Source organism: Lissotriton helveticus, chromosome 5_1 (assembly GCF_964261635.1).
Source record: "Lissotriton helveticus chromosome 5_1, aLisHel1.1, whole genome shotgun sequence".
NCBI classification, from domain to species: Eukaryota; Metazoa; Chordata; class Amphibia; order Caudata; family Salamandridae; genus Lissotriton; species Lissotriton helveticus.
The window spans coordinates 456,064,239-456,086,247 of NC_136065.1; the positions used below are offsets into that span (position 1 = coordinate 456,064,239).

Genomic DNA, 22,009 nt, shown 5'->3' on the forward strand with positions numbered 1-22,009 from the left:
TACAAACCCTAAGTTTATGCCAAAAGTTATATCCACTTTCCACATCAATCAGTCCATAGAATTGCCAGTTTTCTTTCAAAACCCACAATCCGTGGCTGAAAGAGCTCTACACACACTAGACGTTAAAAGAGCTCTGTTATATTACGTTCACAGAACAAAATCATTCAGTAAGACAAAGCAACTATTTGTCGCTTTTTCACCACAACATAAGGGTAATCCCATTTCCAAGTCAGAAATAGCCAGATGGATAGTTAAATGCATTCAAATATGCTATCAAAAGGCAAAGCGCACTTTAACAGTTCCTCCAAAAGCCCACTCAACGCGTAAAATGGGGGCATCCATGGCTTTCCTAGGAAATATTCCCTTAGAAGACCTATGTAGGGCAGCTACATGGTCTACCATACACACTTTCACTAAACACTACTGTGTTGACGTGCAAGCTAAGCAACAAGCTGCGGTGGGCCAGACTGTCCTTAAAACTCTATTTCAAACCACTGCAGCTCAGACAGGCGACCACCGCTAGAGGAGAAACTGCTTTACAGTCTATGCTAAGATATGAATGCAGCAGCCCATATGCCTCGAACGGCAAATGCTACTTACCAGTATGCGTCTGTTTTTGGCATGTAGGGCTGCTGACATTCATATACCCACCCTCCTCCCCGGTGCCTCACAGCTGCATGGTTATCTTCCTTACATACATTTACATGGTAATCTCTTACTTTCCTATACTCCATCTTTGCCATTGAAAAACAATCTGAAGATGGAGAAGATGCCCATGCGCACTGTAGTCCAGGGGGACAACAAGGTGCAAACATCCGGACCCAACACTAGGCGGAGATCTATGCTAAGATATGAATGTCAGCAGCCCTACATGCGAAGAACAGATGTATACTGGTAAGTAGCATTTGCCTTCACATCAAGCGGCTGTGCGGATGCGCTGACAGACCGGCTTTATAGCCCGGCATTAGGTGCCTAAGGGGGCGTGGTCTAGGGCGCTCCTTAAAATTAGCAAATTGCGGGCAAAGCTATTGAAAGTATTCGGGTCCAGTATGGTGCCTGGAATGATAAAGGAATTTAAGAATGTGAAGGTGGCTACAGTATCCACCAGAAAGATTGTTAAAGAAGGTAGGTAACTTTTTATTATGTACCTGATACAAAATCATATGACCAGTAATAGCTTTGTACTCCCATGTTCTATCATCTTATGCCAGAGTTTCAAACCAAATGCTGATGTTTTGATTTCATATATCATGTGCAGCCTTACAAGCCCAGGTACGTCATCCAAATAACAGGTGACCCTTCATTTGCCAAGATATTCCCGACACAGACTTGCGATAGCCTTGCCTTCACACGTACCCTCATAATTTTGAGAGTGCAATCTCATAGGCTTTAGTAAAGCAATCATACCGCAGATAGAGCTTTGTCTATTTAAAAGCTGATTCTTGTGCCCATGTACATGTTCACATACCCAGTCTACCCTCATGCACCTAGACAATCACTTATTGACTTCCTCTTGAATGCAGTTTTGACCGAAGTAGGCAGTGGAGTGTGCTCAGATATGTGAATTGTATGCACAGTGATAGGATTACATTTCAGTTTTTGGTTTGGGCGGACGGGACTGCTGCTTCTAACAGTATTTTTCTTGTTTACAGATAATTGGCCTTCTCAGTGTGTTCACACCACAGAAATCCTTGGAAGAGTTTCAGGATCTGTAAGTGTTAAATGTTCTTATTAGTATTCCAAATTGAGAATCTCTCCTCTATTTGCCTTTCCTTAGCTGATGTTCCATACAATGTGTTTTAAGTGTGTCTTACCCATACCTATAGCATTGGATTGCTAATATGTCTTTATTTTAAACATTCATCAAAAGTTATGTCCTTTTAACTCCCCTAGTTGGATCAGGTTTATGGGCTTCCAAATAAAATTATTGTTGGTGTGGTGTACATATTAGGTCTCGTCTGAATCAGCACATTTTCATGACTGTTGAAAGGTTGGCAAGTATCCTGCAGCATCCATGATATTGTCGGAACTCCTTTTTTATTTTTTTTTAATCGTTATTCGCTCTTGATTTTCGTTTATGATCATTCCTGCTCTAATGAATTCAGAGGTCATGTTCAGCTTAATTAGACAACATATTCTGTGACAATCCTGTATGCTTGCTTGCTTTCTAATTTTGTGTAAAGTTCTTCACCCCCATTTTGAATTGTTTACTAAAACAAAAATGATAGTCTTGGAGAAATTCTGATGCTTCACAGAGGTCTTGAATGCTCTTAAACTCGCTTTAGTCAGGTTTCCCCTAGGTAGCTACAGCCTCTTCTGCTGGACACGTGTGTTTTATGCTCGCTCACATCGCTGCACAGAAAACAATTAATAGTGGCCTTGAGCAGATGCCTCTGGTGCCTCAATGTGAATTTTTAGCCACTGGCTCTTCAGCCCTGCCATGTTTCCCAGACCCATGAGTAATGTGCTGCTCGGTGCAGTATTTGTTTTGAATTCTGGGACTTGTACTCATGTTACGTTATAAAACAGGACTGAAAGTCCCAGAATGCGAAGAAAACCTGGACTGCAGCAACAAATCACCCACAGACCCGCCATTTTGAGCCCCTTGGCATGCAGCAAGGTCGTGATTGCCTCTATTGCGTGGCTTCTTGCCATGGGTTGAGCTCACCGCTCATGGTCCCCAGGAATCCGACTAATTACTTAATGGCCACTGCCGGGGTCAGCAGAAACTGCGTTTTGTGTGGGGCAGGTCCAAGCCCAGATTTAGAAGAGCTTCCTGGCACATAACATTGAAAAGAAGTTTGCAAATAAGATCCATGTCGTGAAAGACTGTCATCCAGATCTTTAATGTTGAATTCTCCTATGATATTTTCCATTATAAGAATCGTACTGTTCAGATGATAACTCGCCTCTCAGGGAAAAAAAAGTTGCATCCCCATGTCCTGCCATCTGATCCAAATCTGAAATACATGGATTACCATGAAAAAGATTGACTGACTAGAGTAACAACTATGTAGAAAATACTGCACTGAAAGATGGTCCTAGAACACATTTGGAAGGGCTCTTGTGCTTAGGAAGTCAGAGGGCCCAATTCAAAACAGGCCAATATGTGAACTCAAGGCATGACTAGCCAAAGGTGAGATTGGATACTACAAGATGAACGCACCTGCAATTCGGTGAGGTCATGTCCTCTGTTGAGGGAGCATATAGGATCCTGACTTAATGGCACACAGAAAAACATTCTGATATACATTTCTACATCTTTAATGCTATCACACTAAGAAGAATACCACCAGTAGATTATATGTGTATGCTCTTGGATGGATTATCAGGGAGAGTGGCAAAAATCAAAATCCTAATGTTGGCCCCTCAAATTAAAACCTCAGATTAAATTTACACACTTTAACGTCCAGTTAATTCCTTTGTTTTTTGTACATTCAGCGGATCCTCGAACTGTCCATGGAGATATTCCCGACACCTACAACCCTGAGCCTTGTGAAAAGTATAAGCCCCAGGATTAAAACCACCTATTCTTGGAAGTAGACACCCCAACCAAACTCAACTGCTCTGTCTGCATTTTGAAAAAAATAAGTTTCTTCCTAATTATCTGTGGTATGCTGAGAGCAAAAAATATATGAGGCTCATCCTCTCCTTGCTCCCATGCGTCAAGTCGGGATCCCCTCTGACATCTGCCCGGCCTACATCTTGCGCGATATCTTCCTTACTTGCCCATCCCCCCCCCCACTTACCTTTCTTAATGAGACCCTCAAATCAGGCACTGTCCCTCCATGTCATAAATCAGCCACCATCATCCCAATCTTGAAAAAAGCAGGCGCAGACTCTACAGCGCTAGTAAACTATCGGCCCATTTCCCTCCTCCCCTACCTGGCCAAAGTTCTCGAACGCTACGTAACCAAAGTCCTTAGCTCTTTTATAGAGGACAGCGGCTATTTTTCACCATGCCAAGCAGGGTTCCGCCCTCTCCATTCCACTGAAAAAGTGGTGCTCTCTGTTATTGACACACTCAGAGCGGGGAAAGATGTTAATCTCCCTCAGGCATTGGTTCTCCTTGACTTGTCGGCCGCCTTCGACACGGTGGATCACACCATCCTTCTTTCCTGTGTCGAGGCGGCAGGCATTGGAGGTTCTGCCCTGGCCTGGATCAGCTCGTTCCTGAGCGACCGCTCACAGGCAGTCCATCTGGCACATTTCTCCTCCGAGGCCCGCAAAGTACACTGTGGCGTCCCTCAGGGATCCTCTCTCTCCCCCCTTCTTTTTAATTTATACATCTGCCCGCTCATTCTTGCTCTGCAGAGGATGGAGGTCACGGTGTTTAATTACGCCGATGACCTCCAACTCATTTTTAACCTCTCTAACTCCCCCGATTCTATTTCTAATTTCCAGTCGGTGATGGTCTTTATCAGGGATTGGATGTGTTTTAACCACCTCAAGCTCAACCCTGATAAGACCGAACTTCTTCTCACTGGCTGCAAACTCAAACCTTGGTCCCCCATCTTCTGGCCCCCCTCTTTTGGCCCCCTCCCTTCTCCCTCTCCCTCCGTTAATACATTGGGTATCACCCTTAACCAACAACTGACCCTTAACCAACAACTGACCCTACACTCTCAGATCAGCACAGTGGTCTCCTTGACTTGTCGGCCGCCTTCGACACGGTGGATCACACCATCCTTCTTTCCTGTGTCGAGGCGGCAGGCATTGGAGGTTCTGCCCTGGCCTGGATCAGCTCGTTCCTGAGCGACCGCTCACAGGCAGTCCATCTGGCAAATTTTTCCTCCGAGGCCCGCAAAGTACACTGTGGCGTCCCTCGGGGATCCTCTCTCTCCCCCCTTCTTTTTAATTCATACATCTGCCCGCTCATTCTTGCTCTGCAGAGGATGGAGGTCACGGTGTTTAATTACGCCGATGACCTCCAACTCATTTTTAACCTCTCTAACTCCCCCGATTCTATTTCTAATTTCCAGTCGGTGATGGTCTTTATCAGGGATTGGATGTGTTTTAACCACCTCAAGCTCAACCCTGATAAGACCGAACTTCTTCTCACTGGCTGCAAACTCAACCCTTGGTCCCCCATCTTCTGGGCCCCCTCTTTTGGCCCCCTCCCTTCTCCCTCTCCCTCCGTTAATACATTGGGTATCACCCTTAACCAACAACTGACCCTACACTCTCAGATCAGCACAGTGGTCTCCTCCTGATTTTTTACTTTGCGCACCATTCGCAAGATCTCACATTTTTTTTCCTTTTCAGCCCTTAAACTGATCTTGATGGCTATGGTCCTCTCCCGGCTGGATTATGGGAATGCCCTATACAACGGCGCCTCCGCATACGCCATCCGGAGGCTCCAACTGGTGCAAAACCAAGCTGCCCGCCTGGCCTATGGTTTACCCAAGTCACACCATACCACTCCCCTTCTCAGATCCCTCCATTGGCTCCCAATTAGAGAAAGGGCCCTCTTCAAGATGGGATGTATCACCTTCCAGGCTCTTGCGGGAACAGCTCCATCTTTTATCATGTCATAAATCGTCCCCTACATCCCCAGCAGACAACTCCGATCCTCCTCTATGTCCCTACTGGTGGTGCCCAGATTCAAGAAGAGCAGAATGGGAGGCTCAATGTTCTCCGCTCTTGCTCCGCAATTTTGGAATTCACTACCTTTCCAAATGAGATCAACACCCTCGTATCTGGAGTTCCGGAGCACCCTGAAAACCAATTTGTTTGCACAGGTTTTTAAAATCTAAACCGCATTACCCTCTCACTCAGGTATCACTTTCCTCTACAGCGCCATGAAACCGCTTGGTGTACGAGGGCTCAATAAATATTTTTTAAATTCAAATTCATCATAAATCGTGATGACATAAGTTGGTAGCTTTGCCTTGCTCAGCTACTCCAACACGTCTCTAGAAATTGTTTGCAGGCATTTACCCAAGTGAAACGTTCCCGCATTTTGAGGAACATCTGAATGAGGGAGTTTTAGATTTCAGCAAGCTTAAGTGTTTATAATCAAAAGCCCATATGCCGGTTTCCAATCAAGAGGTTTTAAGCCTCCACTTTTATGAAAATGTATTATTCAGTTTTAATACAGATGATATGTTATGAAGGAAAAGATTTTTTTTTACAGATCCCACTTTAAGTGAAAGAAAAGAGGTTCTGCCACCAAATGTGTTCATCACTCTTGTTGACTCCTGCACCAGCCAGTAGAGCAGGTGCGTTCACCACCAAAAAGGGCAATCTAGAAGCAAAGGAAAACCACAGCAAAGGGGAACAGTCTACTATGGGGGTACGAAACTTGTGCAGGAGGAAAGATATACCCACTCGCTTGCCTTCTCTCCTGTCACCGTTTTTGTGGATGCAGCATCTTCAATTTCATCAGAGCGCCACGAATAAATAATACTTCTTCTAAAGCGCTATTGTTACATCATGCGGTGTGTCCCCACACTGGAACCAGCCCATCTCGGGCAGGAGCAGTTTACTAAAAGGAACAATGGCTCACCCAGAGCCTACCCGGAGGTAACTTTAACAGCCAGGTTTTGAACTGGGTACGAAAAGTTGACTCAGATGGTTCCGTCCTCAGATGTACTGGGAGGGAATTCCATATCTTGGCTGCTTGATAACGGAAAGAGCGGGACCCTAGCCGGGCTCTAAAAACACCGGGTGCGACACTAAAGTTGGCGCCTATGGATCTCAGGTTAGATGGCAGATATTTAGGGCCCCTGCTATTAAGGCTTTTGAGACAGAAGAACATGGCATTAAAAGAGTTTCTCTTCTCCAATGGGAGTCCGTGAAGCCTGGCCAGAGCCACAATGGCAGATGCCCTATTAGAGAGATTTAATACCAGTGCTGCTGCAGCATTTTGAACTGTTTGGAGATTTTCCAGGCCCCCTTTTGCTGCTCCAAGATAAAGGACGTTACAGTAGTTTAACTGTGAGGTCACCAGGACATGTACTGTGGTTTTCATTACTGTCACAGGGAGCAGGTACAAGATCGATCTTTCTCAGGATGTTAAAGGTACTGAAGCATTTCCCAGCTACACTGCTTATCTGGCTCTCAAAGGACAGCTTAGGGTCAAACAATACAGGCAGATTTGTAACTTTAGATTTAAGGTCAGGAGTCGGATCCAATACACTGGCTACCAAGCGAAGGACCAGATGGAAGGAGATTTACCAACAAGTACCTTAGTTTTATTGTCATTAAGTTTCAATCAGCTGCCAGATATCTACGCCATAAATTCCACTGGACAAGATTTAAACTGCACTGCGGCTTCATCTCCTTCCTGAGATAGCATCGCAGTTAGTTTTAAATCATCAGAAGGAAAAAATGTGCTGAGCGTTGTGCAAAATGACAATGATTTGAGGTTCAAGATAGATCAATTCTGCCATTACTCTAAAATGTTTCACATTCCCAGAAAAGTTGCTTTAAAAAAGTAGTCCACTTCCTTGTAAAGGCAAAAGGATGTATTCCCAGTACTTCCTTGTGTGGAGGAAAGGTCTGAAGCAGGAACTCATAACCTTTTGATGTCTAAAAATCGATGTGCATAGGTCCTCTGCCAAAGTTCATGAGATCTTACAGAACTGCACTACGGAGGCAGTGGACCTGCTGCAGCATACATAGTTTAAAATCCTGATTAGGAGGTTGCCCTGCAAACACATGTGACTCAGTGGCGGCTGGTGACATTTGAAAGTGGTGAGGCGTAAAATGATAATCATAGTGCACCGTAGCGAGCGAGCGTATCGAGCGAGCTGAACCCCCTAAGGAGGGTTCGGCGGGATTTCCCCCTGAGAAAATTTTGGAAAAATGGTGCATTTTCAAGCAAATTTGAGAAAGCAGGAAGGTTAATAAAGCAATTGTGAAAGTAAAGGTATTACATTATTAAAGATGTCATATAACATAGGTAGCTGCTTAGCCCTTTTCCATATTCAACAAAAACAGCGTATGGCACTGTGAATACAAACACGCACACGCACACACACATACATATGCGTGTTAACTTTTAAAAGAAGGAAATGAATTCTGTATAGGGTTTATTGTGCATTTACATTCTTACTTGATATTACAAATTCAACCTTCAAGCGCTTAATTTTGCAACAACCACAAGAGATATATATGTTTTTAAGATCTCTGTGTATCCTGGAAACAGCAAAATCCCTGTTCAACAAAGAGCATAATTAATTAATTAGATTAAAAATGAATGAACCCTCACTTACATCAAGCTGTACTATCAGGAGTTAAACCATGTAATCTTTAATATTGTATGATAGCCAGATTCTTTTGTTGCTACTCGCTTCTGAGGGCATTATTCCGCAAACAAAGCCCTTGGTACCAGACACAATGATTTAGTAACACAAATGAATTTTCATAGGAGAAAATATTTGCGGTATTGAAGAGATGAGAATTGTATTCACCTAACACCAGTTTCTTAGATGGGCTGAATGCTAATGCTAGGGATGCATTGTTTTCGTTCATGTAACCATATGATTGCTTCATGATGAAATGTGCAAGATGTGAATAGTTTCGAGAAGGCCTTAAGTTGACAAGAAATAGAGCATACCATGGTGAAAGGGTGTAATATCATTCTTATCACCTGCACTTTTATGTCACTGGAAGTGTTACATGCCTCATAGCATGCCTGACCTGCTGTGCTCTATATGTTTTCATATCTTTAAAAAGATAGGAGCCTGCCCAGCACCATGAGGGAAGGTATCAAGGTGGCTGCCATAGTAACATGTTTGGGAATGTGTATATCACGATAATTGCTCACAATTATTATTGATAAACCCTCTGCTTCCCATCTGCCACTGAGTGGGCTTTGCACTCACAACAGACTAAAAAGTTTGCAACTTTTCAGTAGTTTCATTTTTGCAACTCCTAAAGGTCCATCTCTTCAGACTTTCTTTAGCTCAGAATGCTTAGACACAATTGATTTCCACACAACTGCCCTCCCATTAAATCTCTGTACTCTATCTATGCTGCCCCCACAGTGAGTATAATGTGTTCTTGCATCTCTGCACTCACTTCATCTCATCTCTTGCTATTCTAGTATGGACCACCTATTTCCACCTATTCTAACTGCCTCCCTTCCACTCCGATCCTTGCTTCCACACAGCCCTGAGATGCCCCAGGTGAGAGGAGTGCTATATTAAAAATATTTAACCTAACCTGCGGTGCTACTCACATATAGCCTCTTGCATCCCCAAATGTCTTATTACCATATTCTTATTGGACTCTTCACTGCTGAGGCTGTGTATCTTGGCCTATTCTCAAACCATATTTATCTCGCATTGCATAGAGCGAAGTTGTCCATTCACCATATTGGAAACTAGCTAGCCTCAACCACTCACTCGAACAGTTTAACATGTGTTTAAGGTCGTGAAGCTATCTGCAACATGTTTATCAACAGCCTCAAACCTGAGATACTTGTGACTGTCACTGCATTTTCTGGGCCAATGCCTTCCCTTCAGTACCGCTTTCTGCCCAATTATTACATTTATAACAGTGACGTCTGGCAAGTGGTGAGGGGGTAAGTGCAATTTATAATCATAAAGTTATATAAGTCTTGGCTCTCCTAATCAGGTTGCTTAATTTAGTACAAAACCAACGCGTAGTTACACGTGTGTGCCCAAAAATGTTTGTGAGCCAGGCCCAGTATGATTTGCCAGCCTTGGGATGATGGTGCATATGTCTGGTGATGTGCGGAAACACAGGGTACAACCGGACTAATGCGACCGTGAGAAATGAAAATTCACCTTTTTTAGTGCCTAAAAGGTGTCTTCCGGTCACGTGGCTCTCTACGTACCTGACTGAGCATGCAGCACAAAGCTTTTCGTCACAACCCATTGTGTGTGCTATGTAGGCATGCAATTGTGTCAGAGACAAACTGTACACCCTGTCTGAGACTAAGCGTGAGAAGAAAGTACTCAACTCCCTGGTGATCTTCTGCAATTCTTTTCATGCATGATGCAACTTTTCTTTATGAACAGACCTAACAATTCGGAATCCTTGTCTTTAGCAACGAGAAACAGAAAGTAGGGGTGGGGCCAGCAGAGATAATTGAACTGACTGAAAAGCGAACTGAGGCAGATTACTGCCTAAAATATAATTCTTGACACGTATAAATATGGTTCTTACATTTAAACACATAAATAACAGCACATCAAACAAAAAGGAGGAGCAGTGTAAAGCATACCAATATATGGCATTAAAAACTGGAGCTGACTGTTAAAAAGAGCACAGTTTTTATCTACCACATCATTTATTATTTCGAGGCCTGTTGTCGGATTGGGGCAGTATCCTTGTAGTCAGGAGAGGGCTCCAACACATTAATATTGGGGCTTTGTCTCGGCTATGATTCAAAGGTGCAAATTAATTTACTGTTGAAATGTGGTTTCCATTCCGATACACTTTCATTCATGTCCATGCCCAACCAAGGCGCACGCTTTTCTTTCTTCGGGAATTTAGAGTAAGCATTTAAACGTCACATCATCACCATAAACGTATCTACATTGTTTAATTTTAATAAACTTGTCTGCCACAATCTGTGCGGCACAAACCTGCTTCCAGATCCGCAGCCCGTCATTAAGATCTGCCTGATCTGCAGAATTTATGACCCAACGGGTGACTTTTAGAGTTCATTTCCTGGCTAGTTGAGTACATAAAAAAGTATATGAAATCCCGTGATTATCACCGGAGTGGTTACTGGCCTGAGAAATTAGGTTGAAAATGGTGCGGGCACGACAAGCAAAAGACTGAAGCTGACAGGCGGCACGGTGCTGATCCATAGGCATCGGCGCGGGGAGCGGTGGACCAACAGAGAGTCGGGGTGGGGAGAAGACGGCATAGGCATCTGCGCGGGGAGCGGTGGACCAACAGAGAGTCGGGGTGGGGAGAAGACGGCATAGGCATCTGCGCGGGGAGCGGTGGACCAACAGAGAGTCGGGATGGGGAGAAGACGGGCAGGGTGGCATGCACATGGGTGCTTTACACTTGACTCACTTGATAATTATAATTTATTATTTACCGTCAGGGCGGCAGAGTAAAAAACGTACGTGGACGCGAAAGAAGCACCAGGCGGTCCGGACCGTCCATAGTAAGCACAGTCTGCGCTCAGCACACAACGACGACGAACTGGACACGCGCCTGGTCTTCGTTAGTTCTACTTTCTCTTTACTTGTTGTTGTGTTCTGGAACTTCTGGAAGCAGTGGCCACGCACGGTGAGGTCGCAACGTCGTAGAAATGGCCAATCACCTCAACATGGCTGGATATAGCCATATGGTGATTGGGCCATACAGTGGGGCTCCTCAGCAGAGCAGCCAACAACCGCGCGCGGCACCATCCTGCTGCAGCAGCCAATCCTGGTGCAGGGTTAACAGCAACACTGCGCCAGGATTGGCTACGAGCAGGATAGTATCTGCCCATTTTGAGACCGGGGACCCGGGTCCCTGCCTGACAGTGCCTGTGTCTAGTGCTATAGAGGGGAGGGGGGGGGGGGGAAGGTCTACGCATGCGCGGGCCAGTCAAAATTTTGCCTACTCCTGGATTCCACATGCGCATTGCACAGTCTTGTTGTCTACTCCGCTATTCTCTGTCTGTGCGCTGCCTGTCACTCTCTGCGCAGCCCCGCCCCCCACGGCCCACTTCCTTATACGATGCCCGATTCTGTCATGCTTGTCCCGGGGCCGGTAGCGCGCAGTGCGCTCAGATTTATTTTTCGCTCACATTTATATTTAATCAGAGATAGTAGGTGTTGCAGACAGTGCGGTCGTCCAGGCTAGTGGGGCAACGCCCCAACGCCCCCAATGGACGCACCGCCACTGATGTGACTTATTATCAGGAAAGTACCCTTAACAATACAGTGCCTTTTCTTCAGTCCTGGAATCCGCTTCAAGTGAATTCTTGAAATGTTTATCTATGGGAACACCTTATCCAACACATTTGACACAGGAGACGATATTTGTGTGTCCATGAGGGAATGATTGATGGGCTGACAAAAGCGTGTTCTTCCTTGAAGGCACAATACATTTTCCCCATTACTACCTCTGTTCTGCAAAATGTGGGACTTCACATGAGCTAATTAAAATGTACCTCCATCCACTCCTCCTGCCAGGAGGTGGGGAAGACTGAAAAGAAAAGTATTTGTCTGTAGAAGGATACCTTTTTATCAAGTCTTAAATGTCACACACTTCATATGACAGAGTTTCCAACAACTCCCCAGATTTCTTCGCTGTTGGGGGTTGCATACATGCCTGATTTGAAGTCTGCTACAGGCAATGAAGACTAGTGGATCCAGTTCTAAAAGGACATATCTGATAGAGACTACTAGCCGCAGACTCCTTCATGTAGAATTATCCCCAGGCGTGAGACTGGAAACTTTTTGCCACAGCATCTCAGCGTGCCGGGGGCTGGGTGGCTTCACGCGAATCCTCCCAGGCGTCGTCTGCGTATGTGACGTCAGCGAGGTCACATAAGGCCCACCCTGGCGTGCCTACATCAGTTTTTTCCTTTTCCGCGTGCAACGCGGATCCGGTCTTTGCTACGGGCCTGTTTGGGGCCCTTTTTACTTCCTCATTGTCTTTTCTTTTGGTGGAACAGTGTGCGAATGCCTTCGGGCTTCAAGTCTTGCACGTCGTGTGGGTGTCTTATGTCGGCGACAGACCCTCACCTCATTTGTATGTGTTTAGGGGAGGATCACGGCACCACTGATTGTGAGGCTTGCCAACAGTTGAAGCCGAAGTCGCGATGGGAGCACCAAATGAAACTACTCTCGGCGCGTCTCTCCAGGTCGGCTTCTTCCCCTCGATCAGCCTCGGCAGACGGCTTCAGATACGGCCGTGGTTGTCGTCCTCGCCCTTCTCCGATGTTGTGAGAGTCGAGAGTCCAGATGGAGTCATACGCGGCAGCTTTGCTGGCCTCGCTGTCGTCTCCTCCTCCTTCCCCTCCTGGGGTGTCAGCGGATCCCTAGCCTTGGAGAATGTGGTGCTGTTGGGGTGCGGCCCCTCTGGGATCCCTCCTTCAGACCGCGGCACCTCTGCCTCGCCGCAAAGTCCTGCTGGAGTCTCTGTGGTGTCGCGGGAGGTCGCCGGGGCTTGGGTCGCATCCCCGAGCCCCGCTTGGCCCTCTGGGCAGGCGAAAGTCTCGTCCATGGCTGAGAAGACGCAGCTGCAGGCCAGCGCCTGCTTCTCCGGGCGGCGCCACTGGGGTCAGTGACATCTCCTCGTCTCGCTCTGGGTGGGGACCCCTCGCGCCCCTCCGTGCCCCTCTCGTCCCTCTCCGCAGGCGGCTGCCTCATCGGAGGGCAAGTCAGAGGTTGAATCGTCCCTGGGGTGCCACATGGGTTACTGGGCCACCTCCGCCACATTCTGGGCCGAGGCTGGCGGAGGACTTCGTGTCACTCCACCGGTCCCTCTCGTTCCTCCACGCAGGAGGCGTCTTCGGCGGAGGTAGAGTCTGCGTCGTTCCGGCGCCGCCCCATGGCCACTTCGGCTCCGGTTCCACTCTGGTCCCCGGCCTGGTGTGACTTGGAGGAGTCCTACCCGGTTTCTTCTTCGGCTCCGAATGGTGCTGGCGTCCTACCTCAGCCAGCGGACTCTACGGCTCCACACAGTGGTCATGCCGCGGATTCGCCTTCGGACGCTCCCTCTTCTCAGGAGGTTGGCTGCATATTGGGGTCGTACTTCCCGGAGACTGGCCGCCGTTTGGTTTCATTTTCAATGTCGTCATCGAAGGTTGGCTCCCCACCATTTCTGAGGCTGAGGGGTTCCTTCTGACTTCCAGGTCTGGCCTTTGCCCGTCCCGCTTGGCTTCGGGGACGGCAGCCTTAGTTTACAGCCGTCGCCCACGGAGGAGCTGCTTTCTCCACAGCGGGCCCTACAGAGGCGGGTGCGGCCTTCGCTCATGCGATATCCACGGCTGTGGGCATTCTGAGCTTGGATGACCCAATTGCTCATTTCCCGGCGCACCATCTCTTGGAGGTTCTCCACCGGGCTCTGGTTGGAGTTCGCTCCTTTCTTCCCTGACGGGGGCTTGAAAGCGTTTCGCCTCAGGGGATCCGGTGCCTCAACACCTTCTGCACCGGCACCTTCCGGCGCCGCGTGACCCGGCGTGTCTTTCCCGCCACCCCTCTGCCGCCAGTCTACTTTTGTGGACTGGTTTTCCCTTTCTGCCGCCACTGTTCACTCTCTGCCGTCTCGGGAGGCCCGCTGGCTGGACTCTTGGAGGCGCAACATGTTCGTCTCGACCAGAGCTGCCCTGCGGGCCCTTAACACCTTGTGTGTATTGGCTAGGGCCTCCTCTTGTTTGTGGGACTCGGCTGAGTCTCTGAGATCCGCAGCTTCCCAAGAGACTGTGCAGGTGGACTTACGACATCATGCGTTAGATGGCCGGGAGCTAGCAGCATTTATTTTCCGCTCCGCTCTGGACATCTCGGAGGTGCTGGTCCGGGCAATGGCTTCCTCAGTCTCCCTCAGTCGCCATGCTTGTCTTCAGGACGGCGTGTTCCCTGAAAATATTCGGGAGCGGCTCATTGATCTTCCATTTGATGGCAGCTTGTTGTTCTAGGCCCCGGCTGACACCGCCGTCCAAAGGTTCCTGGCAGGGCTCCGTCTTATCCTCCTCCTTCCCCATCTCAGTTACTGCTGAGTTGAGCTGCTTCTGGACCTTCTTGGGCCGTTTGCCCTTGCTGTAGATTGTGTTTTCTGGCCGTTGAGTCCTCCTTGCTGGGACTTTGGCATTGTTGGCTGTTGGATGGCCCCTTGTTGAATGGGTGTGTTTTTGCTAGAGTTGTTACACAGACTTGACCCTGAGATTAGGCCTTCTGTTTCTCTTTGGGCTGCTTGTCAAGCCTTCGCGGGGGTGTTTTTCCCCGTGACTCTTTTTGTTTTTTCCACTGCTGCGAAAGTTCTTCCAAAGAGGGTTCCCATGTCTTGGGACTTAACGTACCCTATGTAGGGTAGTGGTAGCTGTTATATAGCTAAGCTCTGCTGGGGAGTTCTGATCGCCTTCGGGTGCCTGTTCTCCATGGCGTTTCTGTATGTTGCTTTTGCTTCTTGAGGTCGTGTGCGCGGGCATTTCTTCTCCTTCCTGCTCTTGTCCTGAGAGCTGGGATGCTTCTGTGTTCTTCTGGCGGCTTATGACTGTCGGTGCCGTTCTGGCTGGCCTGTTGCCTTCCCTCTGTGTTGGCTCGCCTTCTTTCCCTTGTTTCCTTGGGCCCTCTATGCTTCTTATTATTATTCTTGTTCCTCTGCCTGTCCTGGCATTGAATGGAAGCTCTGTTGCCTTGGAGGTGGAGTGGGGTGCTTCGGCATCTCCGGCCTTGCCCTTGGTTCCTCTGCTGTGAGTGTGTTTGCCTCTTCAGTCTCCCTTCTTCCTCCTACATCCCTCTTCGTGTTGCTGGTGTTTGACTTGTGGGGGTCCTCTTGCCTGGAAGGGACGAGGTTACTTCCCTGGTCCGCAGGTCTGGTCCCCTGTGGAACCCTCTGTCCTGTCCAGCCAGGTGGGGTCCTTTCGCAGACTCTCCTTTCCCATGGGTATTGCTAGGGTATCTATTCTACGTGAAGGAATATGCGGCTAGTAGTCTCTATCAGATGTACGAGTTACTTACCTTCGGTAACGATGTATATGGTACAGACAATTCTAGCCGCAGATTCCTTCACTGCCCGCCCTTCCTCCTCGTTCTGCGAGGACCCCTGAGCTGGTCTTCGGCACTCGCCTACTGGTGGGGGGCTATGTCTCCTGTGAGTGCCTTCTTTTCTCTTGACGGTGGCTCCGTCTTGTTGCTGTTTATTCCTCCTCTTTGGAAGATGGGGTTACGGTGCTCCTGTGCCCCACTGTTCTGGCTGCTCCAGGTTGGGGAGGTTTGCCTTCCATCTCTGCCCTCCTCTCCCTTCCCTTCCTCTTGTTGCTAGGGGTCCTGGCCCCTCTGCTAACCTCTGAGTTGGGGGTCTTCTGGTCTTGCCTCACCCTTGTTCCTTTGGAGGGGGGGTTGCCCTCTATGCTGGGGTGACTGCCCTCTATGCTGGGGTGGCTAGGAGGTTGGTGGTTCCTGTCTGTTTTGGGACTGGCTCCCCTTCCTTGTTTTGAGATGAGGGTTGTAGGCCTGCTACATGTGTCATGACTTTTTACGCAGGTTCCTTGTCTCCGGGGGAAGGGGGGAGGGGCTGTGTACGTACTGGCATGGTTGCTGCTCAGCGCTCTGCTGTTCTTTCTTCTGCCCTTGGACACTGCAGTGTTGCACTGTTCCTCATGGTGTCTTCCTCTTTTTTATACTCTTTCGCACACTGTTCCCATGCTCCCTCAGATTTTTGTCTGGTGGCTACGCGTTGTGGTGCGGTAAAGTTCTCAGAAGAAAATAGACGTAGGTGCGCTGGGGTGGGGCTTATGTGACCTCGCTGACGTCACGTATGCGGACAAACGCCTGGGCGGAGTCGCATGAGGCGGCCCCGCCCCTGGTGCGCAGGGATGCTGTAGCAAAAAGTTTCCGGATCCAGTCTCACGCCTGGGGATCATTCTACATGAAGGAATCTGCGGCTAGATTAGTCTCTACCAGATACATCGTTACCGAAGGTAAGTAACTCGTACATTAACTCTTACAACAGCAACAAACTACCCTTTACTTGGTTTGTCCATCCAAAAGAGGCTAATCATGAGAGACTCATTTCTTCTGAATCTTCCATCTAAATATCTATTGTGACAGATGTGTCATTGCAGTATAGGGAGCTCAGGTGGTTCAGTTCTGAATGCAAGGAACTTTGGTCCACAGGGGATCTTTTTGCCCACATGTGACCGCTGGAGTGCAGAGATGTGTTCCTGGTCCTGAATGCTTCTGTCTACCAATCGAGTAAAACCATTGTGGTAAACTGGCAGATGACAAACACCTACTACCTTGACATGCAAGTTTTGGATGTGGTAGAAGGCCTCTGTTTTGTAGGCCAAATGATTTGGTGTTGCTGATAGCCGTAAACCTGCAATAATTCCCAAAGTTTACATTCCAGTTATAGACAATGTAGAAGCAGATACAGCAAGCAGACTGTTTCAGGAAAACCACATATGAGCTTATGCACCATATCTTTTAAGACTGTAGTATGCTAAAATACACCGATTTGCCACTTCTAACAGCAAATTCTTGAACTTTTTGTGCTGTGTGCCCGGTCAAATGGCATTGCCCGTTTCTAGTACAGGGCAATTTCTCTTAGTCTGCTTCCACACATTCCTTTCCTGCATGCATGTGCGGTGGCCATCATGAAATGATTTTTCTTAAATCAATAGAAAAACCTGCCTTAAAAATTCAATAGGTCTCGCCTTTCATTAAGTTAAAGCCATTTGCTTTGCTATACAATACCATTAGCAAAGCAAATGGCTGAACTTAATCAAAGGCGAGACCTATTGCATTTTTAATGCTTGTTTTTTACGCTCATTGGTTTTAGTAGCAGTGGTATGTTTTTGGATTTCTGGGTAAGGTATGTACTAGTAACAAGAGAACAACACCAGAGCTTCATTTATCGATTTTGTTTCGCTGAAAAAATGACTTAGACACAACCTTACAGGACTGTTGCAGATAGACCGGTATAGTAAAATCAGGCGGCAGTTTAACCCTTGAAAGTATGAAGTTTAAAGGTATTCTGCAGCAGCTCTTCTGCGTTGTTTCTTAGTGTGCTGGTTTTATTTAACTTAAAGAATACTTTCGATAATTTTGAAGCACCAGCTTAAGATATACATATATATATATATATATCTATATATATATCTATATATATATATATATATATATATATATATATATCTATATATATATATCCAAAATATTCTCCTCCAGCCGAAGAAGAGACCACAGGCGGGGACGTTTGGAGGCCTTTATTCGGAACACAAAAACGGCAAATGCATTTCGGCATACATCACAGCCGTCTTCAGTGCCTTGAGGTGTTCACAGGATGCGTGACAACATATCGCGGCTTCAAATACCCATATTCAGGTAAGATGAGAATGTCTGGGGAGGAAACAGCATCAAAATTAAACATCCTCAATGTCAATGTGCCTCCCAAAGTTCATACCTCCTCGGGTCCCCATTACCGCATAAACCTCCAATCCTCCGGGCCAAATGGAGGCAGGGGCATCGGTAATGAATTCCACGTAGCCCACCGCCCAGCTTCTCCCTAGATTGATGGTGGGTTGCAGTACAAATCCAGTACCCTGGAAACCAGCAGGCCGTCGAAACGGAAGCCAACAACACCACAACCACTTTGCAATGCGGGGGTCTCTGCGGCGTGAATGTTGGCGTTCACGCTGAAAATATCCAAAATATTCTCCTCCAGCCGAAGAATATATATATATATTCCTTATTTCTATTTTAGGGGCATTTGTAATATTGAGAATTCACAAATTATGGTCCTTACTTCTAACTCCGGTTTCTGTTTAGTACTTGTATCCTTTCAGGCTGAGTAAATCAGCTTGCACTATTTTTTTCGTTTAATATTAACCCCTTCCATGCTCATGACGGAACGGTTCCGTCATGAGTGTCGGTTGAGCTGTGCTCATGACGGAACCGTTCCGTCATGAGCCCATAGGCTCATTAGAACTTTCAGCACAGCGCGAAAATTCGCGCCGCGCTGAAGGGGTTAATGTTTTATGTTTATTATAGAAATATACTTTCTCTGAGTTTAATCTATTTAATAGTACACATTGACAGTTGTTTTGTTATTTAGTCCTCGTTAGTTTTTTCTTCTATCTCTGTACCTTTGCTTAACAAATATGAGAACAGTTTGTAAACCAGTCTAAAATAATTGAATTGGCCCTGAAGCAGACATGTTATCATATAATAGTCACAAAACATGTGTTGTCCATCTTTCTTTCGATGAATAAAGGATCAAATTATGCAAATTTTACTCACCCCGTAAGTTCTAACAATTATTTTGTTGTTTATAGTTAGAATTGAAAATGTTTAATTTTTTTAATGTAGACGATCATTTAATTATTAGAGGTTGGCGTAAGGTGCAGTCTTCAGAGTGTCTCAATCTCCTGGTCTCACAGCACTTTCCTGGGCAGTCTCCCACTCTGTTAGACACTTACTCCCTTCTCCTCTCATCTTTCTGAAATCTTCCATCTGCATACCTCTTGTCCTCTTTCTACTTCAGCACCATATTTCACTCTCGTTCATGTACTTGATTTCATCTCCTGCTCGTCACCATCCTTGCACCGTCCACCCACCCACTCACCTGTAATCATTGCATTTCTTTTCTATTCACCCAGTCCATTTTCTGACAGGTGTGTACCTATTTCACGCCCTTTTCCACAATTCCATTTGGGGCATGTGACCCATCCTCCTGGGTGCTCTAGAGAGAGGCCAAGGACTGGATGTGCATGTAGGCTGGATATCTTTAGGACAACGTTACAAGCACTGTGAGAAACTCTTGCTGCCATCGGTCTCCGCTCCAGAGCGCTCAGTCTTGCCCTTTCATAAGCACCTGCCCAGAACACCTTACACGTACAGTATGTTCTATAGCGGAGGCCTATGTGGCATTACGAAAGCTATAGAAACCCCCCAAGTGCTCTTACAGTATGAGAGTGCAAGATGTAGTAAGAATGTGAAGTGTAAACACAGACTGCATCTCTGACCTGGATCACCTTGCGAGTCATCAGTCAGTATGCCGAAATCTATCAGATTTTGTCTGTAAAATTAAGGTTGATACCGGGTCTGATATGGATCTGCTTCAAAGTCTGTTACACGGAGTCACTCAAAGCCCTTCTGCCTGTACTTCATTCACATGCTGGGTGCACTCACCCTCAGAGATGGTACATCACAGTAACGAACAACCGACGGCCCCTGACAGTGACTGTCACAGGTGGGCTGTGACCAAACAAAGTATTTAGGGATGTGCCATGCTTTGCACCCCCGTGAACACTAGGCCATCAGCCTGCTTTGTGTATCTGTGAGCCCCTCCCACGGCCTGCTCTCGTTCATGCTCGGCGCCACTGGAGTGCTGGCGCCTCCGGCGGGGCTTGCAGGGTTGGTGGCCTTCTGCCCCACCTTCCTTTCTGGCATCTTCATGTCACTCGTTAGATCTCCTGGACCTTCAGAAATCACCTGCAAATTATCTATCTGTCTGAAGAGAACTGGAAAAAAATAAAACAAAAAAACCTGCGGTTTGTGCATAAAAATCCTGCGCCTCAGATGAGGACGGCCCCAGTCCTCACTCTGGGGCTGCACACGCAGACTGCTAGGCTGCCTGGTGCAGACTCATTAGCCCCCCACGGGAGGAACCATCCCCTGCCTCTGCACACACTGTAATTACAGTGACATGCTAAAGCAATTATTTTCTGTAATCAGCTGTCACTGGTGCGCTGCGCCTCCCGCACGGCCCTCCACGGGTTTCCTGTCCTAGTTTCGCCGGCGAGCCTTCGGACCCCGTGGTCCTTCCTTGAAGATGCTCTCCAGGCTCCCGAAGCCCGCCTCGCCCACACCTAACATTGTTTATAGGACGAAGGAGCAGGCCTGGGAAATCTGCCCGCATCTTTCATAGATCCATCCTTCGCGTTCAAGCGAGCAGCCTGCCTGATTATATTTTCTGAAGCGTTACTTTCGTTGACGAAAAAGGTCTGTTCATTTTATGAGCTGTCAAACACTTTATATATATATATATAATACCTTGTCGTTTTTTTTTATTTATTAAAAACGTCCTTTTAATTTCTTATCTTCCTACTCTTCCCAAGCACTCCCACCCACCACCAAGTTTCAGGGTCTTCAGAGCGAATGAAGCATGCCCACTTTCACTTCGTCTGTAGGGCCAACGACTGCCGGTGCTCCTTAGACTAAACTATTCCAGTTACTGGGCCAGAGTATATCACACACATCTCATTAGTAAAAATCTTTAGTTCGTTATAAGTTGTCAAAACATACTACATTTATTGTGGAACTTCACCACCTCCCTGTGTGCAGTAAGAACAAGCACGGCCTGCTTTCACTTCCGTCTGCCGTGAAAGGTTTGTTATCTTTATGGGGCAATGCATTTTGGCCCCATAAAGATAAGAAACCTTTTACGGCAGAAGGAAGTCCGATGAGCCCGTCCAAGTGTGCCGTCTGTGAAAGAGAAAAGTGTACGTCACACTAACCTCTTTCCCAATGACTGGCCACCGTGACTGGGCTTAAAGCCCCCTAGTGAAAGCTCCTAAAAAACATAAAATCTCGCCAGCGAGACTGCGCATGTGCGCAGTCTATGCTAGCCGAGACCTAAACATTCAATTATGCCAGCACTCGTACATGCACACAATTGGTGGCTATCTGGTAAAAAGAAGGAAAAAAAGCTTTGTCAAATCCAATAGATGTCTGGCTGAAACTTATTGGCTTTGTTTCATTTAAACAGGCTTCATAAAATATAGATTCAGCATTCCAGTGTTACCAACGACATTTCTAATTCCATATGCTTATTTTTTTTAAACATGGGAAAATAGTTTAGAAAAATATAAGTATACCCTACAGGCTTTTTAAAGATGTATAAAGAGTGGTCTGCAACTCCCACATGGGTAAGACTGTTCAGTATTTGACTTCAATGAAGATTCCTGTAATGCATAACTTAGATTACAAGCAAATATTGCTTCTTTCTCTTAGTCTATTGGGTTACTCTCTATTTTTCCTAGCCCTGCTAATCATCTATTTTACTTCATCTTGCCACTGACAGACTATTTGCTCCCTATATTCTGTTTGCTAACATGGCAGGCACACTCCTGTTCCGCCACAACACCTAGTCCTCTCACTTTTATAACTTAGCCTTGTGTCTCACTTCCTTGATTCTAGATCTTTCTCCGCCAGAAAAGGCGTTCGACGTAGTCCACTGGCCCTTCCTTGAGGCCACATTGACTAAATAAGGTATATGTCCCAACTTTTGAAAATGGGTTGGACTCCTGTATAAAGATCCCAGGGCTAGGGTTAAGGTAAATGGTAAGAACTCTGGAGATTTTCCCATTAGACGATGTACCCGATAGGGCTGCCCTCTGTCCCCACTACTTTTTACT

General features: G+C 46.8%; 1 protein-coding gene across 4 annotated transcripts in view; it reads left to right on the forward strand.

Moving 5' to 3' along the window:
• Positions 1-22,009, forward strand: part of MAPK8 (mitogen-activated protein kinase 8) — a 417,190-nt gene that overhangs the window by 172,616 nt on the left and 222,565 nt on the right. For all 4 annotated transcript variants that reach the window (XM_078642701.1, XM_078642699.1, XM_078642702.1 and 1 more), the window contains exon 5: positions 1,653-1,711. In XM_078642701.1, coding sequence (XP_078498827.1) covers positions 1,653-1,711 — 59 coding nt within the window. The remainder of the gene's footprint in view (positions 1-1,652; positions 1,712-22,009) is intronic.